The sequence below is a fragment of the Ambystoma mexicanum genome, chromosome 1q (assembly GCF_040938575.1).
Source record: "Ambystoma mexicanum isolate Mex_15411 chromosome 1q, UKY_AmexF1_1, whole genome shotgun sequence".
In the NCBI taxonomy this organism is placed as follows: domain Eukaryota; kingdom Metazoa; phylum Chordata; class Amphibia; order Caudata; family Ambystomatidae; genus Ambystoma; species Ambystoma mexicanum.
Genome location: NC_090922.1, coordinates 449,483,752 through 449,502,724, shown reverse-complemented (window position 1 = coordinate 449,502,724; position 18,973 = coordinate 449,483,752). Strand labels below are relative to the sequence as shown.

The 18,973-nt window shown below is 43.0% G+C and overlaps 1 protein-coding gene across 1 annotated transcript in view; it reads right to left on the bottom strand.

The window, feature by feature from the left end:
* The window catches only part of OGFOD1 (2-oxoglutarate and iron dependent oxygenase domain containing 1), a 574,156-nt gene that overhangs the window by 148,922 nt on the left and 406,261 nt on the right, over window positions 1–18,973 (bottom strand). Inside the window, exon 9 of the mRNA XM_069640278.1 lies at window positions 1,458–1,537. Within this exon, the coding sequence (XP_069496379.1) occupies window positions 1,458–1,537 (80 nt within the window). The remainder of the gene's footprint in view (window positions 1–1,457; window positions 1,538–18,973) is intronic.

The window sequence follows — 18,973 nt, the reverse complement described above, 5'->3', positions numbered from 1 at the left end:
AGAAGAACTATTGCAGACCAATGGTCCTCTGCAAATTCTCTGTTATCTGAAAACAGCCAAAACTCAATGACAATGGACCTAATATAAGTGTACCCAGAACTGATCAACAATGAACGCCCTCGATCACCTCACCTTTAACTCAGAAGCTTGGATGGAATGGGGTAGAGGGTGGGAGATACTAAAGTAAAAATGTTATGGACATTGATGGTTACATGATACAAAGAAGGGAGCCAAAGAACATTGGACATACGTGAAATGTTGTAAGCTTCCCATCGGCATCCGTTGTTCATTACCTACTTAATAAAGTTTATTAAAAAAAAGGATATATATTTTGGGAGTGGTCCCGGGAAGACACAGATCAACCCACCTTACCCAGAATTTAGGATGCTTATGGTTATGACTGCACCATTGTTTTGCAGATCTACACATCTTAGAGGCAGCGAGTGTTAAAAAAGGTGTATGACAGACATGTGTTACACGATCCTACACCCAATTACAGAAAGGTCCCGTGAAAGAGGTGCATTTAATGTATGATTGGCTCACCACATTAGGAAATGAAATCGAATGCATGAGTTTCCAGACACACAGCATTGCGGGCAGAGAAAAACACTTCTCTGGTCCCGCCATAACAACTTGTGTGACTGTAGATAAGGAATTTTTCAATGCCAATATGAATGCTGTTCTGCCATTCTAAGAACTGGAAATTACCACATGCCACAGCGGATAATGCTTGGTCATCAACCTAAAACAGGAGCACATATGTTTTAACCTCTTTCAGCCACCAAGCTTGACCCTCCCCACCCTGTACCAAAGCAAATAAATGATAATAAAACAGAAATGAGAAGAGTAGGTCTACAGGGACAAAAAAAGTTTCCTTCTGAGACAAATAGGACAGACTACCCCCCACAAACTGATTAATATACACAAATACCTGAATTTGACGATGTATTTGTGATAGAAATGCTCACAGACAACATTGCTCGGTTTCCATAATATGCTCGAAGAGTACGTGGCGGTCTCGTAAACTATTAAAATTGTGTAAATGGTCAAAGAAAAATACCACTACGGTTATTGAATTTAAGGATCTCCCCACTTAGTTTGGCATAATGCAGTTGACAACTCTCACACCACCCAGTCTCTAGTAGTTGGCACACAACTGCCAGTCTCCTATTTATAACGATGGAGTCCTAAGACTCTCTTCAAGTCTATCAGCATCCCCCTGCTACATAAGGCAAAGGCACTTGAGCAACTGGTCTAACAAGTAGACTATCTTTGTGGGAAACCTTGGCTGGACCTTAGCACATTAATGTACTACTTAAAGGGTCCTACCAAGTTTTCCCACAAAGATATAGTCTACTTGTTAGACCAGTTGCTCAATTATGTGCAAAGTGGCTTGCAACATATTTCTTCAAATAAAAGATTCTGAAAAGAACTAGAAACCCAAGCACTAAACCTACCTTTTATTTGGTGGTCCTCTTGTCATCCATGTAAGATTTTCTTCCTCCAAAGCTCGACACACTTCTTGAAATTTATCCAACTAGAAAAAAGACATTTCTAGATCAACAAAAAAGGCTAAAAATCAATGCTCATGAGTAATGAACTCCAGTGCATAAAACCAGGCCACCATCCCCACACAGCATAATATTCTTAAGAATTACACCACTTTGGGCAAAATCCCAGCTCAACTCAATAGATTCTTATAACTATCTTCTCATTCAATTCTGAATAGCAAAATTCAGGATGCTGAAATATTTGCCCTGGCTTTGCATCAGTCAGTGTCCCACATACCCTCAACAGTTTATTTTTTGGGATTTTTTTCTTCTAATAGCAATGTAATAAGTGGCATTCATAGTAAGAGGGTTTTTCTAACCACACACACTTGGCTAAAAGGCCAAGCAGCAAGTCTTAAACAAAGGAGATCAGGGGTTAGGCTTACTGGATATTCAACTTTCACAAGAGATTTCCAAGCAATACATTGTCTCCACAAGTAAGCACTTCTTTAAAGACGCAGATGCATTAGTTCTAGAAGCATAAAGTCACACGTGACCAGAACAGAGGGCACAATACACAGTATCCATTTAAGTTTTTTACTGAGAAAAATATAGGAACCACTGGTTTGAACTGCTGTATAATTCAAACAGTGAATGGTTATCAAAACAGAAGTGGAGTAGCTTCTTAGTAAGTGGGTTCACATAAAATGTATGCAGCCTCTACTCCAATGCTCTCCCCGATAAAGGTGCTCAGTTTGCCAAAGATTCACACGTGGGGCTCCAGTAAACCAGTTTAAACAAATGTTCTCAACTGAAGATACTCTGCGTATCAAGGTAAAAAACAAATGATTACAAATTAAGAAAAAGCTGATGCCTGGAATCAGATTTGATCTCGTACTCATGGCTCCTCGAGGTATGCAACTGATAGAGAATGTGTAGTGAAGATCGGCAATAGGTGATACTACTGAGGCTGCAGAAGATAAATGTGATATTTTCCTAACTCTTGGAGGATGTGCTGAGTTGGGCTCACTGATGCCCTGTTGTGGATATGTGATAAGGTGCGACATTTATGGAAGGAGGTACTGGTGCAAATTAAAGAAATGACTGGTGTCCAATTGTCTTTGGACCCTCAAGTTATAAACCTTTGGGAGATACACAGAAGGGCATGTCCTCCCTCCCCTCCCCCATGTATGGGCATTTCGCCACTGTAATGGTCCAGCTGCTGGTAACAGCCAAGATCATTATTACTCTCAATTGGAAAAATCCAGAAGGTCCAATTATCCAGATGTGGGGGAAAAAAATGTGGGACATTTCAATAGCCGAAAAAAAATCACATCATAAAGTATGAGAAAATAGGAGAGAAATTGAATAAGGTATGGATGCCATTTATAGAATATTCAGAAAAAGTATCTTTGGTGGCGGCAAAACCACCCCCGATCAGACGATATTCTTTGCTGCGATTGTTCTGACCCGAGATGGCTGCTGGATTTTGGTATATGGTGGGGGACTAATCCTAAGAAAGGAGCTACATGCTATAGATGGGATCACATCATATGCCAATGACATTGTTGTGAAAGTCTCTTGGTGTATATGCTCATGAACGTGACATGTAACCGTGGCTGACATGGTTTATCTTATTCAAAATGTATAGAGCAGTGACAGTAGAATACACCAATTGTGTCGAGAAAAGTCCTTAGTCCTGCAGAAAGGTTTGCAAAAGTGTGCATACACCCAGGTATCAAGGACAGCTCCCCAGACTGTAGGTCCCAGTCAGTACATGCGGGGGCGGTCGAGTTTGTCTAGCCAGACTGTCCTGGATGAACCTAGGTTCCAGGTGGTTTTGGCTTACACGAATATGGGCAGACTGAATAGCAGGGCTCTCTTCTGGACTTCCTCCTTGGTATTAGAAACCATCCCAGGTCCTCCTACCTCGCCATTCTGTGTACTACTCTTGCTCTGGGATTCATGCCCCTTCCAGATACCTCCTTAAGCACACCATTTGCCCATTCAAGGCCTACTTCTCCCTTTAGTCCAATCGGTATCTTGGCCCATCTGAGCCCCACCTTCCTCCCCATTTGGCGCTCCTGTTTTGCGGCTTTGAGTACCACCCCCCAATACCTACCCTAATCTTTACTCCTTCGAGCACCACACACTGCACTCTCTCGCTGCCTCCCTGACCTTACTTGACTCCAACCAACCTGCAAGATTTCTCCCTAGCTACGTGGACATTACTTGACAATATTCCTACCTCTGCCTTAAGCTCTTCCACCTCTACTGTAAACTCAACAAACTTTGAGACCCCTTTCTTAACCTACTGCTTGCACTCAGCCACCTCCTGCTTAGTCACATCAAGCTCTTTCTCCCACCTACTTTACCAATAACTTGTCCTCTAGCACCTTACTGTTCGTCCACCTTACCCCTATTGCCCAGTTATCTACTCCAGCCTCCGTGCTACTTCCCTAGGTTGCTCTCTACAAGTTCCTGACACCTGTACCTGCTCCAGTCACAAACCTCCTTCCTCCAAGCTCCCACACAGACTGACCAGGGGACTGGGTTTATGTATGGCCTTGGCCCTGCCATCCAGCCCCTCTTTTGGGGGGGAAAAGGGACTCTGGTCTGCAGACATGATTGGAAGTACTTGGGAGTTACAGTTCACTGGCCTATGTGGATCTCTAGTTTCTGCTGGATCGCAAACTAGGGAACTGAATCAGTCATCGTGGAGTTTCCAAATTCCCCTTGCCGGTATAGGCAGTGCTCGGTAGGTCTTCGGGCTAATTCATGTGCTCCTCTTTGTGGATTTAGGAGTGATTCCTTCACCAGAGTATCCAGGTACTGCCAGCTTTGTGGGACCACTGCTACTCTGTTTTCTTAAAGGGGCTCCCTTATTTGCCCCATTTGTTCTACGGAGGCCTATGTAGTGGTTGTAAGCACATTTGTCTCCCCCTTAAAGGGGCCAGGTCCTACATCTACATGGTGATGGTAAAGCCCTGAGCGACTATATTCCCCTTAAGAGTGGTCCCTAAAGGTGTCTTCTTGGGTAGAGATTGTGCTTCCCGCCTTAACTCCATGGAGATTATCGGTTTTGTGGTTCCCATGTGACTGACCCCTGCTTTGCTGTGGGCCCACAGGACAGTGCTCCAGGGCATTTCCCAGGAGCTTCCCCTGGGGTTGCCATCCTGAAGCCTGAGGGTTTCCACATCCCCTCGTGCCACCACACCAAGCAGCCGACTGTCACAGCTAGACCACTACAAGTAAACACCATACACACATGTACAATCACAGTTGCAAGTCCAATTGGGAGGCCCACTACATTTAAGAATGAATACAATTCAAAATAAATACATTTTCAATTGACCTAAACATGGTGCCGAGGCTCAGTGGGAGATGCAAAGTTATCAGAGGCCTTATGAAATTATAAGGCAAATTATAACACGAGGCACAACAGTAACATGGGTCCAACACTAACGCAGAAGCAAGGGTTTAACACAACTCCAGGTAAGTAACCACGTTATGGGTACTGTGAAGGCATCATGAAGAAGGACACAGACAACGGACTTAAAATTCAAACAAAAGATGTTTATTAAGCCTAACTTGCCCTATGCTATGATGGGATTTCCCCTACCTGAATAAAACTAAGCAAAGACTGTGTCAAAGAGTTCAACTTAATAGTCCGTCTGTGTCCAAAACCTATCCTTGCCCTCACCTAATACCATTAAATGTGCAAGGATATCAACATAAAAAGAAAGTGTTCAAAGTAAAGTTATGAGCTTCCAGCTCACAGATTTCTTCCAGCTACCCTTCCAAGAATATAAAAGTTCTCCATAGGTATATGACAATTCTTTTTCAAAAAAAGTCTCAAAGTTTTACCTTCTCCAGTTCAATGTGATATGATTCCAAGTCAAAACTTGGGGTTCCCTTCCCCAAGCTTCAGGTTGCAATATTCAAACGAAAAGGGTCTTGGGACTTCGCTCCCAAGAAAACAAGTGTAATACCTCCAAGTCTCAAGATTCCCTTCCCCAAGACTTCACTTGCTTCCGTCTTTTTGAAGTGTTGCAGTGGTTTTGTTGGGGCTTACTTTGTGGTGTCCTTTACTTTTCATCATTCAGGGTTTTCTGGTCTGGGCGCAGTTGTCAGACCGCACGGTTCACCCATCACAGGTCACGCAACCAGGATTCCTTAGCCCATAAACAGGTTTCTTGGCGCTGGCTCCTGTGCACCAAGACACTTTCACTTGACTCCTTGTATTGACCTCTTGGAGGCACTCTTATTCCTCTGGCTTCTCCTTGGTTGCACCGTGGTTCTGCCACCAATTATCTCACGTCCCTTGTCAATCATTCAGTTCTTATTCATTGTTTCGGCTTCCTTCATCTTTTAATATATTCAACTTGTATGTTAAGTGCAACTCATTGTACAACCTAGATTCATTATGGTTGAATTCCAGTTCAGAGTTCAATGTGGTTTTATTTTGCTTAATGATATTCAGTTTGAATTACAAACTTGTTTGCTTCAAAGCCAAAATATGAGCAAGTTCAATATTCAATACTTTGCTTGACTCAATATTAGGTTTACATATAGTTCGGCATTCAACACATAGTTTTTTCTCCCAAAGTTAAAGCGTTGTATAGTTTGGTGTTCAATTGTTATATTTCATGGACCGTTACTCAAAGGAGGTCTTTTTGCAGCTTCCCGACAATGGAGGGTCCCTCTGACACTCACCAACATTCTTTAAGTGATCCGATGGTTCCCACAGCTTCCCTTCTGCTCCAGAAGCAGGGAATCCCACCAGTACGATCTTCAATCGATCGCCGCACAGCTTCTCCTTCGCGTTGGCACCTCTGACGTTTTTTTTCAAATGCGCACCACGTCCTCGGGTCCCGCACTCTTCAGCAGCTCCTGCTGCTTGTGCCGAGCTTTGGAGGATCCCAGGCTCTGGGGAATAATGGAACCCATCCACCTCAGGTCCTGCGAGTCCTTTGAGGCTCTTGCCAGCGGCTTGGTTCTTCCTCCTAGACCACCACGGCTGCCTCTCCACATGCGTGTCCTGCTGCTCCTCGGCTCTCAGTTCACCCTCTCGCTCCTCAGCTCTCAGGTCCGACAGTCTTCTTTAGGACCCTTTCTCTTTCTTTCTCTACACCTGGAGCTCCTGGGCTTGTTGCAGTTGTGATCACCCAATTGTCCCTGCCTGACCATGATTAGAGGGACATGCCTGACTCTCTCAGTTCCTTATAGGCATCTTCTTCGTCCCAGTACCAAATTGGTGGAAAGAGGTAATCTTCATTGCTCTCAGTTGCCTATTCTTCATGTAAGCACTGTCAGATGTATGTTGGAAAATAGGGAAACCTGGTCTACAATAACCCATAAACATTGGGTGATGGTTAGGTTGACTGTCACAAGAGGAAGGGGGATACCATGTTTCGCCTAAGGGTACCCGACTCCCACTCCTCAGGGACCCTCCACCCAGGTGATCCTCGCTCGCGTCTCCACCCCCAGAGTCAGGTTCCCAGATCGATGGCCTTTACCTGGCCACCTGTGCAGAGGATCCAAGGGGAGTAGGAGTGAGAATACCCTCAGGTTTCCCACAGTACTCTGAAGGACTTTTAGCAAGTCAGGTTCTCCCATAGACTAGGTAAATGCAGATCGCAATGACACTTTGTGATATCATGAAGATCGGCTTCCTTTGTAGGGAAAGGAGCAGCTACCAATCATGGATCTCTGGGTTCCCATTCCCAAGTTCCACGACCAGAAGTTAAGCAAGTTTATCTGTAGGATAGGACTTTATGCCTTTATGGACCATTTATGAATGGTGATAAATTAGATTTAAAACAGGCATGCTCACCAGCCACTCAAACTACAACCATAACGAACAACAACCCCAAGCAAGTCTAGGCCATTGGGTACATCTACTCTCAATGTTGGTTGCAGTTTTGGGGGTCCTGGAAGCAGCGTGCTCTTTATTTGACAAATGTCAGCGCGGTCTGGCAGAGATCTCGCTGTTTCGACTATCGCCAGACTGCACTCAACCTTAAGATAAAAGGACTTCTGCTTCCCATCCGAGAACAATGGCAGCCCACCCAGTTGCAGACAAATGACCACTTGCAGGGTATGCAGGCACAGAAAGTAGCTCCACTCTTTCAAAGGGAACAGCAGATTTTATGTAGGTTCATTGACGTGAGTTTCAAAGGTTGTGCAACCTCCAAACAGAAAGGGACCCCACTTCTGATGGTGTGAGCCAGCTACAAACCCATGAGTCCAAACTCTAGGACGATGACCGCAGAAATGCAGGGCTCACTGTTTAGGCCCACCACTTCAGGGAAGGCGCTGTGTAAGGTCTACCATTTGGAAGGGTGAAATAAGTTATTGGTGACATCCCCGGGGGTGCTCTATAACAAGGATATTTTGATCATGGGTTCATCGACCAAAGACAATGACACAAATTTGAGGATAGTGTTAGATAAACTAAACATGGCAGGTCTCACATCACAAAAGTCCAAATACTATTTTAGAGCTTCATACATTGATTACTTAGGACGCCGCTTGTCAGAAAATTGATTGGTTTCTTCCAAATTACAATTATCACCAGCAAAAAATAAACATGAGGTCATGTCATTCTAGGGGTGGTGGAATATTACTCAAGATGCGTGAGAAATTTCTCAGACAAATGCTCAAACACTAGGAATCTGTGCAACAAAAAGTCTGGCATTTGAACGGAGTAAAGAATGTGAAAATGAATTTTGTAATATTAAGAATGCCAATGTCAATGTTCCAATTCTCTCAACTTTTGACACATGTAAAGATACCTTCATAATGACCAATGCTAGTAGCGCTGGTCTGAGAGCAGTACTTATGCAATCAGATAGAAAAGGTGACAGGGTCATAGCTTTTGGCTCTAAAAGATGCTGAGCAAAGATATTCTGTCATTGGAAAGGAGAGTCTATTGGCATCATGAGCGACAAAAAAGTTTAAAACTTTAATATGGGGTAGAAAATTCTACATTATCACGGACGATAAGCCACTTGTAGCAGTCATGGCCAAGGGCCTGGATGGGATTTCCAGAAGAATAATGAACTGGATAACATCCATACATGGACACAATTGTTTCAGGAAAGAATAATTTCATAGCCGATTATCTCTCTAGGTTTATTGTTTACACATGTGATGATGACGTTGAGACTATAGAGGATGTCTTCTTGCTTTGTAGTGAGTACATAACACAAGATGAATGGGACAATTCCCAGAAAGATGACTCTGAACTTGAAAAAGTGAAGAACCTTGTTCTCAACAGTTGGTTGGGTTGGATACCTGACCTGGGACATTCCACAAGATAAGAGATGAGGTGGGTGTAGAGGGAACACACGTAGTTAAAAGCTGGTCGGATCGATCCCCCTAGTGAAATAAGAAAATACCTTTATAACTTGCATATGACAGCCACATGGGCATGTCCAAAACAAAAAGGTCTTCTTCGCTCAGACTATTGGTGGCCATGGCCGGACACGGAGGTAGAAGAGCTGGTAAGGAATTGCACCACATGTTCCTCATCAGATAATGAACTTAATCACATATACAGCCCTTAAAACCCATTGACCTGCCTACAATTCCTTGGGAACATATTGCGTTGGACATTTTGAGCCCATTACAGTCCAGCGAGGGACACAAAAAATACATAATCGTGATGGTTGACCTTTATTCAAAATGGGTCGAGGTTAGTTCCTTTTTAGAAGCAGATTCCAAGACAGTCATTACATTGAAGGATGATGTTTTTCAGAGAGAGGGTATACCAAAAGAAATACACAGACAATGGTGTTTGAATCACCTCTAGATTTATGAGAAGGATTTTAGACAATAGCGGAGTTGAACACCATAAAACCTCGGTATTCCATCCCTCCATGAATGGAACAGTTGAGAGGGTCAATACAACTCTAATGCAAAGGATCTGCATGTCAATCCCAAGCAGGTAGAAATTGGGCAGGGGACAGAGAAACTTTCATTATCATACAGGTTATCACCACATGCCACAACGGGACTAATTCCATTTGAAATATTAAGGCATTGAATGGAATGAGAATGAATTAAGAGAAAAAATTTGACAAATACATGAATATTCAAAGGAAGTGTATAACAAAAAAATAAAAACAAGACTATCAAGGGTGGACAATGGATCAGGTATTGATTCAACAACCTGTAGGAGTACTTAAAGGAGAGAGCAAATTCAGTGGTCCATTCAGAGCAGACAAAGTCCTACATGACGCAGTAGTTCTCAATGATTGTCGTACATGGAATAAGAGCAGGATTGCTGTAAGGCCCAATATAGTATAACTAGACTATACACAACTGACATTTTCCCTGGTATACAAGAAGGGAGGTATGTTATATATATATAAATATTTGCTTGTAATTAAAACATCATATTCATTTTGTTTCATTCAACACTTGTATTAAGTTTCCTAATAAGGTCTTAAATATATGTTGTATTAAAAGCATCTTTTAGATCGGTCATGGGCAACAGTAAATAATAAACACTAGCTGTTCCCGGTGTAACATACGCCATTCTAGCATATCTTAAAGGTCAATATTCGACGGTAATTCATAGGGTCACTACTGTCCCCCTTCTTATATATTCGAATTACCACCAATCGCTTCCAGGAAAGGGGCATAGGTCCCTGCTATTTATTAATGGTAATTGAAAAGGGTAAAAGTATCAGCTGGAATGAGAGGTATGCGTGGTATAAGAACAGTATCTAAGTTCCATCGATCACACAGGCCTCTATGATGAGTCTTTGTAGACGCGTAATTGTCAAATTTGTTCCATTGCAGAGTCCCTGGGATGGCATAATATTGAGTAGTGGCACAATTACAGCACCTACTTTCAGTTTTAGCTTGTGAGGAGGAATTCACCCTACAGCGTTTTGTTCTTTAGAGACTGAAAAGTTGAGCCGGGAATTAACTGTTCATTGACACTGGAACGGCTGTGCCCTGTGTAAATAGAAGTAGGGGTGGAAAGAAGTAACCTGAAATTGTTCTGAATGTTTGCGATAGTGGAAGGTGACGGTGACTGTGTGGAACTGTGCTCATTCTGTAAATGATATCTGTATGTTGAAATGACAACTGCTGACATAAACCTCAAACGTAACTGAAAAACATGTATGATTACAGTTTAACTTAATTCATAAACACGGTTTGGCCATATGCCACTTTCAAACTTGTATGTGTTTTGATGCCATAATTCATGTATCAGACAAACATCGACATGTTATGAGATCTCCTAGGAGATTTAGAACCTTCTACAGGTTATATATCTTTGAAGAAAATAAATGCGTACTTTAAACTCACCTGAGGCTGTGGACATCCGTCACTTCAGTTGCCTTGCAGTAAATAAACAAACGTGTAAAATAAAAAGATGACATGACCACCAGCCTTTCTGGCCTTCTTAAGAGTATGGTATGGTGGAAATGCCCACACAAAGTAAAAGTAAAACCTGGTTTCCCTGCACTAATCCCCAAAAGGAAGGTAGTAGGTTAGAACACTGGGATTTGCACAGTGAACTGCTGCTGTTGGCATGGTGCTATGAGACATCAATGGGCGACCATGTCCCCCACGCAATGGTAGCTTTAAAGACTGACCAGTGCCCACAAAATGAACTATTTAAACAAGGTCAGGGTCACCAAACAACTGGCAAGTCTGATGGGCGGTTTAGATCCCAATGAAATCGATGGAAAAAATATTTTCTAACACAAGTGTTTTTCTATTTCCTGATGGCAGGTTGAACAGAGTTCAGATGCTTATGTCAAATGGGGTAGACTCTTTTTCAGTATATTTTGTTTTGGGGAATGCGTAGGTTATCAGTTTATCGTAAAGCGAGGTTTAGGAAATGTCCTACCAGGAAGATAGGACCATTCTGATTGCCTGTATGAATAATGCTATAAGCCGTGAATTTAACACATTCTTTGATTGAAAGCCAATGCAGCTGCCCGAGAGCCTCAGAGGACAGTGCGTGTATGGGTAATCTAAGACGCATTCTTGCATGTGCTTTTTAGAACATGCTGCATGTATGTGGGTAGTCCTAAATAGAGTGGCACAACCATAGCATGTTTAAAAATTATTGGTATACTCTCATGGGTGAGTGATTTGTTTAGACAATCCTCAACTATATTCGCTAACGGGGGAAGCACATATTTGGCTGTTTTAGCAGGGCATATATGATCCTTTTGCGAACCAGAGGCTTCAGCCACAGTAAATAGAACTTCAGTTTCACGGATTTGTGCAGGCAGAAAGCTTAAAGTGTAGAAGGCATGAAAAGTCATCCCCCAACAGCTGAGTAGAGCTTTATTATCAGGGATTGGACACTTTGTGGAGTTCAGCTGTAATCTTATTCACTTTGTCTGAGAAATAACTGCCAATTACACTGTAATTACACTGCATATCTGCTTAGAAGTTTTAACATCCAAATCTCGAAACTAAGTATATTTTAATTTATTTGGGCCCTACGTAGGCATAATTCCTGTTAGGCCAGTTTTTCTGAAGTCCACTAAGGGCTTAGCAAAACCATTCAACTGAGACAGTACAATACTCCACCCCTTAGTATAAGGATGTACCACCCAAGTATATGGTAGCGTAGACAGGACAGCCAGGGTTATTTTAGGAGGAAGTAGATAGGCTGTAGGAATGTTCATAGAACCTGTAGTATGCCAAGGATCCAATAGGAACACTTACAACCAGAAGGATTATAGCAAACAAAAGGTTTATTATAAATACAAGCAGGACAAGTTAAGTCGTGGGGTAAGTACTGGTCAGAGTCAAACACATTTACAAAAACACACCACTATGCTTGAAGGTACACAGACCTTACGAATAAGAATACCCAACAGTAATTCTAGGGAAGTCAGACCTTATACACATTTAGTATAGGCCACACCTATTCATAGGGAGTAAAACCACATATTAATTCCCCATTACTTTCAGTAATACAGGGGTAGTAGACCCTGTCAGTTATGCAGTGACACAGCAAAAAAAAAAAAATCAAATCGCATAATCAACCAACCCTGTTACCAGAATACTTCTCTAAATAGTGCAACACAGATCCAAGGAACAGAATATACCTCGAACTAATTTTAGGATAGCACAGTTCTACTAGGGGAGTAAGACCCTTTTTGGTGTAATATACAATTACAGTTGCTTTTGAGCTCAGTGGAACACAGACTAAGATAAGCAAGAACTCTTTACGCTAATGTAGGGCTGCACCAGGCAGACCAAGGTCAGCTACACATACAGAACACTTTTTAAGAATGGCACACAACTAACAGGTAAGTAAAACCTATATACTTTTTAAAGGAGGTAACAACTTAAAGGTAGGTATAAACCTAAGACTGTTTTAGCATCTGAATAAGACCAGGGAAAGCAAAACCCAATGTTACACTTTATGAATGACTCAATGTTATTCTGGGTAAGTAAAACCTAAGGCAGATTTATTCTAAATAGGCTATATACGATTCCAAGATGGCCACTGCACATTTCAGCAGTGTGTGCAGTCTGCTCCGCTGTATAATCTACTTCATTTAGCAGCAGGATTGCCAGAGACTTGCTGACCCCTAAGCAGTTACGGGTGAAATGACCCCGGGTACAGCGTGAACATCACATAAGCGGCTCTGACACTCGCAGCTGTGCCATGAACCTGATTTATGAGCGTCTGCTTTTCCAGGGCGTGATGATCTGGGGGGAAACTGTCGGATGCCCTGGCTCTTTCATCATAGGACTCCCCTGGCTAACTTGGAGCGCTATCAGGATGTCACTGCATGGTATGGAGCCAGTAGTAGGAATCCCCTGTGAGGGACTGCTGTTCCTCAGTTTGAAAAGGCAAATATAGTGAAGCCGTTTAAAAAGCTGCAATCGCGGGCTGGAGAGCCTGGACTGTGCGTGTGCTCAAATTAGCCGACCCCCCCCACCCCCAGCAGGGGGACATGCAAGCTTTGCTGTTGCTAAGCACTGTATTCTGAGTCTGTAGAGGCGATTTCTGACTCTTTTGGACAAAGAATAAACCCATGGACCAAGTTGGTGTTACCAGCGCTCTTTAGTAATCACCCTAAGGATATTTACTGGCGCTTTAGGGGCCCACATTCATCGATCGGTTACTCTGCCATTAGGTCATCTTTAGCTCTGCCTCCTGAATTGGGGGAGCCTTGTAAAGGGTGTGGCTGCTGTGCTATGTGAAGAATACTCATAATTGAACCGGTGGAGACACGAGACACTTGAACAGCACACTACAGGAGATACAGGAACGATTCTAATGGTCAATAACATTGCAGGTCAGAGTGATAGCCGATTGAAGCTTGTTATCACCCTACAGCTGGATACAGGGACTCTAAAAACCATAACAGCATTCCACATATGCTAAGAAGCAAAACAAAAAGATCCCCTGCAGGGCGCGCTGTGGCTCTTCAGACGCGTTCCAATTCATTGTAAAGACTCTGGGCTGCAGATCATACAGTGACTGCATCTGCTGGTCCACTGAAAGTTCCTCCTACATCTGGGTCACAAGCGGAAGTGTCAGGCATGGGCGCATCCAAGGAAGACTTTACAAAAAGCTTTCAGGACTTCCAAGAGAAATTTTCTGCATCTTTCCAATCGCAGTTCTCCACTTTTTCCACAGAAATCAGGCAATCGTACTCGGACTTTAGTAAGGAAATTTCAACATTGGGTGATCGTCTTGACAAGAATGAGAAAGCCATGCAAGAATTGGTACATGACAAATGTCATAATTGAAGAGCTGTCAAGGGTAGCACATAATCTGGAACTGCAATGCGAAGATTTGGAAAATAGATCTCGTTGCTCCAATATCCGAATTCTGAATCTCCCGGAAATAGCAACGGACCTGGAACTCGAGGACACAGTCAGGCATATCTTCTCAGACTTAATATCAGACGACAATCCCAATACAATTAGGCTCAACAGGGTACACCGGTCGGGTCAGAAGAGATCAGAACGTGGTGCCCGACCGTCTAGCTGCTTGCGCACTATATCCACAGAAAGAACAAATCCTCCTTGCGGCCAGAAGCGCCACCCCCATCACATATAATGGGTCAGAGATTCAACTGTACCAAGATTTATCACAAATCACCCTTCAAAAACGCAGAGAAATGCAATTGGTGGTGCGAAATGTTCAATCGCGCGGAATCAAGTATAAATGGACTTTCCCCGTTTGGTTTGTTTTTCACAGTGGATGGATGACAGCAAAGGATCTCCTCTCGGGAAGCAGGTATGGCGATATTCCAAATAGAAGAGGATACCCCTACAGGCCCATCGGAAAAAGTGACAGGTCGTTCTACCATGGCGTATGTTCTATGGGAAGGTGTGTCCAGAGATCGACAAGGGCACAGGAATAGCGGACTACAAAGGGAAGACTGGAGAAGCCAACTAAGCGGTCCGACACAAAAGCCATCATCTCAGACTAGCGGTGAAACATAATATGCAAGCATTGGTCAGTAAAGCAGCAATCCTTCTACAGTAATTATCGGAGCAGGACATCTTGGATTCTATCAGTTCAGGTAACGGATGAGGTTTTTAGGACACCCCACACTTTACCCTGGGGGAATTGTTGACTCACAGCTGGTTGTTTTTACCCCAGAATATACTAGATTCTGTGGCTCACACCTGGGGACACTGAAGGGGAGGAAAGGGGGAACATTTCCAGTTGGGGAAGGGAACTTTAGGGGTTGGGAGGAGGGGATGAGTGGGGTTGGGGGGTACTGTGCTGCATGGAGCTTTATATAGACAATGAGCAATGTTCAGTTTCTGTATGTAGTGTTTCGAGGGAAGGAATGTCAATTTTGCACAGTTCAGATGCCAACGCTTAATATCAGGGGTTTAAAAACCCCAGTGAGGCGGAGAAAGCTTGAGGCCTTCCTGGGGCGCCACTAACTGGATTTAGTGGTGCTCCAAAAGACTCATTCGCGAAGAGGCTAGACTGCGGTTGCGTCATTACCCTGTCATTGTCTAAGCAATGCGGTGGGGAAAGTGGCTGGGGTGTTAATTACAATAAGATCAGAGTCCCACTCAAAGTGCTACGTTCGAAGGCCCACAAATAAGGTAGTTAAGTTTTCATGGTGGTAGAGCTTGGGCTTTTCACTCTAACAGTGGCTTCGGTATATGCCCTCCAACATTGGCCAGGAGGGCTTTTTGAGTAGGACTTTCACACAATTGGAATCTTTTATGGTGGAAGAATTGGTATTTCTCGGTGACGTTAACATTGCAAGGGAATCGATACACAATTGTAGCACCACAACTCGCTATGCCCAACCATCTCCTTTTAATTCATAAAAGCAAAAATGTGCACAGATCTCCCTGGTAGATATTTGGACAACACTCAGGGGCTCGGAGAAGGGGTACATGTTTTATTCACATGTACATCGCTCCTTCTCACCTATCGATTATGGTTGGGCTTCAGCTCCACTCATAGGCAAAGTTACACAGATTGAGTGTAACACCATTACATTGTCAGACCATGCCCCAATCTTAATTGACCTGAACATCTCACTGGTCCCACAGACTTTGTGGGCCTGGAGATTCCCCCAAGAGCGGCTGTGGGACCAGATTCTCAGGGATAAAATACAACAGAAGATTGGGGAGTTCTTTGAAGTTAACTCTTCTGGGGAAACCAAAGCAAATGTTACCTGGGATGCTTTTAAGGCAACATAGAGGGGGATCTTGATTGCGGAGGGGGCCAATAGAAATAAACAAAAAAAAGCTTTGGCAAAGGAGCTAGAGGAAGACGTGGGTCGCGCAATGAAAGACATGGAAACAAATAAGGGTCCTTGAGCACAAAAAATGTATAGAACAGCGGTGGGGAGGTCACATCTTTTTCACACAAAGAAAGCAGAAATATCCTTATAATTTCTTAAGTAGAAATAGTATGTAAAAGCAAATAAGACGGACAGACTTTTGGCTAGACAATCGCGACGGAAAGCTGCCTCCCGAACTATACCAATGCTTCAGCTTCCCTCAGGAGAGAGGTGCACTGAAACTTCAAATTATTTTGCAATTCCACATTTGATCTCCAATTTATATCACTCAGAAACCCCAGACCAAGTGCAACAAAAAGCGTATTTAGATGCAGTTAATCTTCCCCCAATTCTCTTTGGCCAAACGGGAGATGCTTGGCCGGGATATAACACCTGACGAAATCGATAAGTTTATACGTAATCTTCCCTTAAACAAGGCCCCAGGTCAGGACGGTTATTCTGCTTTACTTTATAAAACATATCAGTTCCCAGATTAACTCATCTATATAATTCCTTCCTTCAATCTAGGGGCATACACCTTCAGTGGAGGAAGCCAAGATTATATTATTTCCTAAAGCGGGCGAAGATCCTTCCTTGTGCAGGTCATATCGTCCAATTGCATTGATAACTCTGGAACCTAAAATCTATTCGAATGTTTTGGCCAATAGGATGGAAGATTTATTACCCCCATTGATACACCCGGATCAATCGGGCTTCATTAAATAATGCCAGACACATGATATTAGAAGAGCGTGCCATATATTAGATAAAGTCAAAAGGAAAGCTATCCATGTAGTCCTTCTACCCTTAGATGCTGAGAAAGTTTTTGATAGGGTCGAGTGGACGTTTCTTTTTAAGACTCTGGCCAAAATGGGGTTCGGCCAAACATTTATCAGCATGATTCAGGCAAACTATAGACAACCTAGTGCCCGGCTACTTATCAATGGCCTTCTGTCTCCTCCTATAGCTTTACAACGGGGCACAAAACAAGGGTGCCCAATATCGCTGTTTTTATACGCAATACATCTTGAGCCACTTTTAGCCAAGATTAGGCAGACAAAGGCAATCTGCGGGATAGATTTTGGGGGAGTCCCACATAAAATGGCATATGCAGACAACATGTTTCTTCTGGCAACGGACCCTTTACCCACTTTATAAGCGTCAGAAAATGAGCTAGAACTATTTGGCAAAGTGGCATATCTAAAAATAAACAGATCCAAATCCGAAATTCTAAACTTATCTTTGACCAAAGAAAATATGCAGCTTTTAAGGTCACACACACGATTTGGCTGGGCCCAGGAAGGGATAAAACTATTAGGTGTTTCCGTAACTCGTACAATAGGTACATTATATGAGGCCAACTATGCCAGTTTGTTAAAAAATATTACAGCCCAATTATCAACATGGGGTCAGTTGTCCATCTCATGGTTAGGACGCATTAACTCAGTGAAGATGGTGACCCTGCCCAAAGCTCTTTGTTACAGGCACTGGAAATCTGGGTTCCGGCCTCATTTTTTAAGAAACTGCATGGAGCCATCTCCTCATTCATCTGGAATAATAAGCCTCCTCAGATAGCACTGAATATGTTAATGACTCCTAGAGCTAGAGGTGGTTTGGGGCTCCCAAACCTTCCAAAATATTTTCAAGCAAGGCAGATAAGGGTCCTAAAAGGCTGGTCTGCAGAAACCTCTGAGAAAAGATGGGTCCAGAAGGAAAAGGCGCTTGTTGGGGGTCAGCTTCAGGATGTGTTGTGGTTCCCCCCCAAACAAGATTGACCTCTTAATATGCATAAGAGTCGAATTATGAGGCTGGTTGAAGATGTGTGGGATGTGGCAGTGAAAAAGTATCAATTGGCGGCATTCACTTCTCCTCTCACACCTATATTCAATAATACACAATTTACCCCGAGTCTTGAACCAAAAGCATTTGCCAAGTGGAAATGTGCGGGTTGTAAAAGGCTGCAGGATATGTTTCAGATAACGCTCCCAAAGCTTTTACACAATGTAAATTAGAAATGGGCCTATCTGAATCCTGCCGCTTCCAATATTTTCAGATTCGGTATTGGATATTAGCTCCTCCTAATAAGAAAGCAACACTTTGAGATCTTACCCCATTTGAACAGTGTATAACTTCCAATCCTGGTAACAAGGCTCTTATTTCTTATGTGTATAAAATGATAGTTGATACGCCAGCTAATCACACAATGACATACAAACACCGCTGGCATCGGACATTGGGCATGGAGACAAATGAAGAATGGGAAAAGCTATGGAGGGAAATCCCAAAGCTCACTCTGTCTATCCAAGTTCAGGAGTTTTGGTATAAACTCATGGTTCAATGGCATTACATACCAACTCAGTTACATAAAATGAAGCTGCCCATCCCTGACAAATGTTGGCGGGAATGTGGTGGGATAGGGGATTGGGAACATATTTGGTGGAGTTGCCCAATCTTAACACAATAGTGAAAGGAAATAAAAGATCACATGCAGCATATATTCAGTTTGCAGGAACCTAAATCACTTAGATCTTGTCTTTTGGTGGTTATGGAGAATGATCTACACCAATGCCCTGGACAACATCGAAAAGCATATGTACTTTTGCAACTACCAGCGCTTCTGGTGACTGCTCAAAACTGGAAATCAAAATCTTCACCTAATGTCAGTTTTTCTAAGGGTTAGAACTTCCTTGCTCTTGAATGGATTCAGGGTGATTG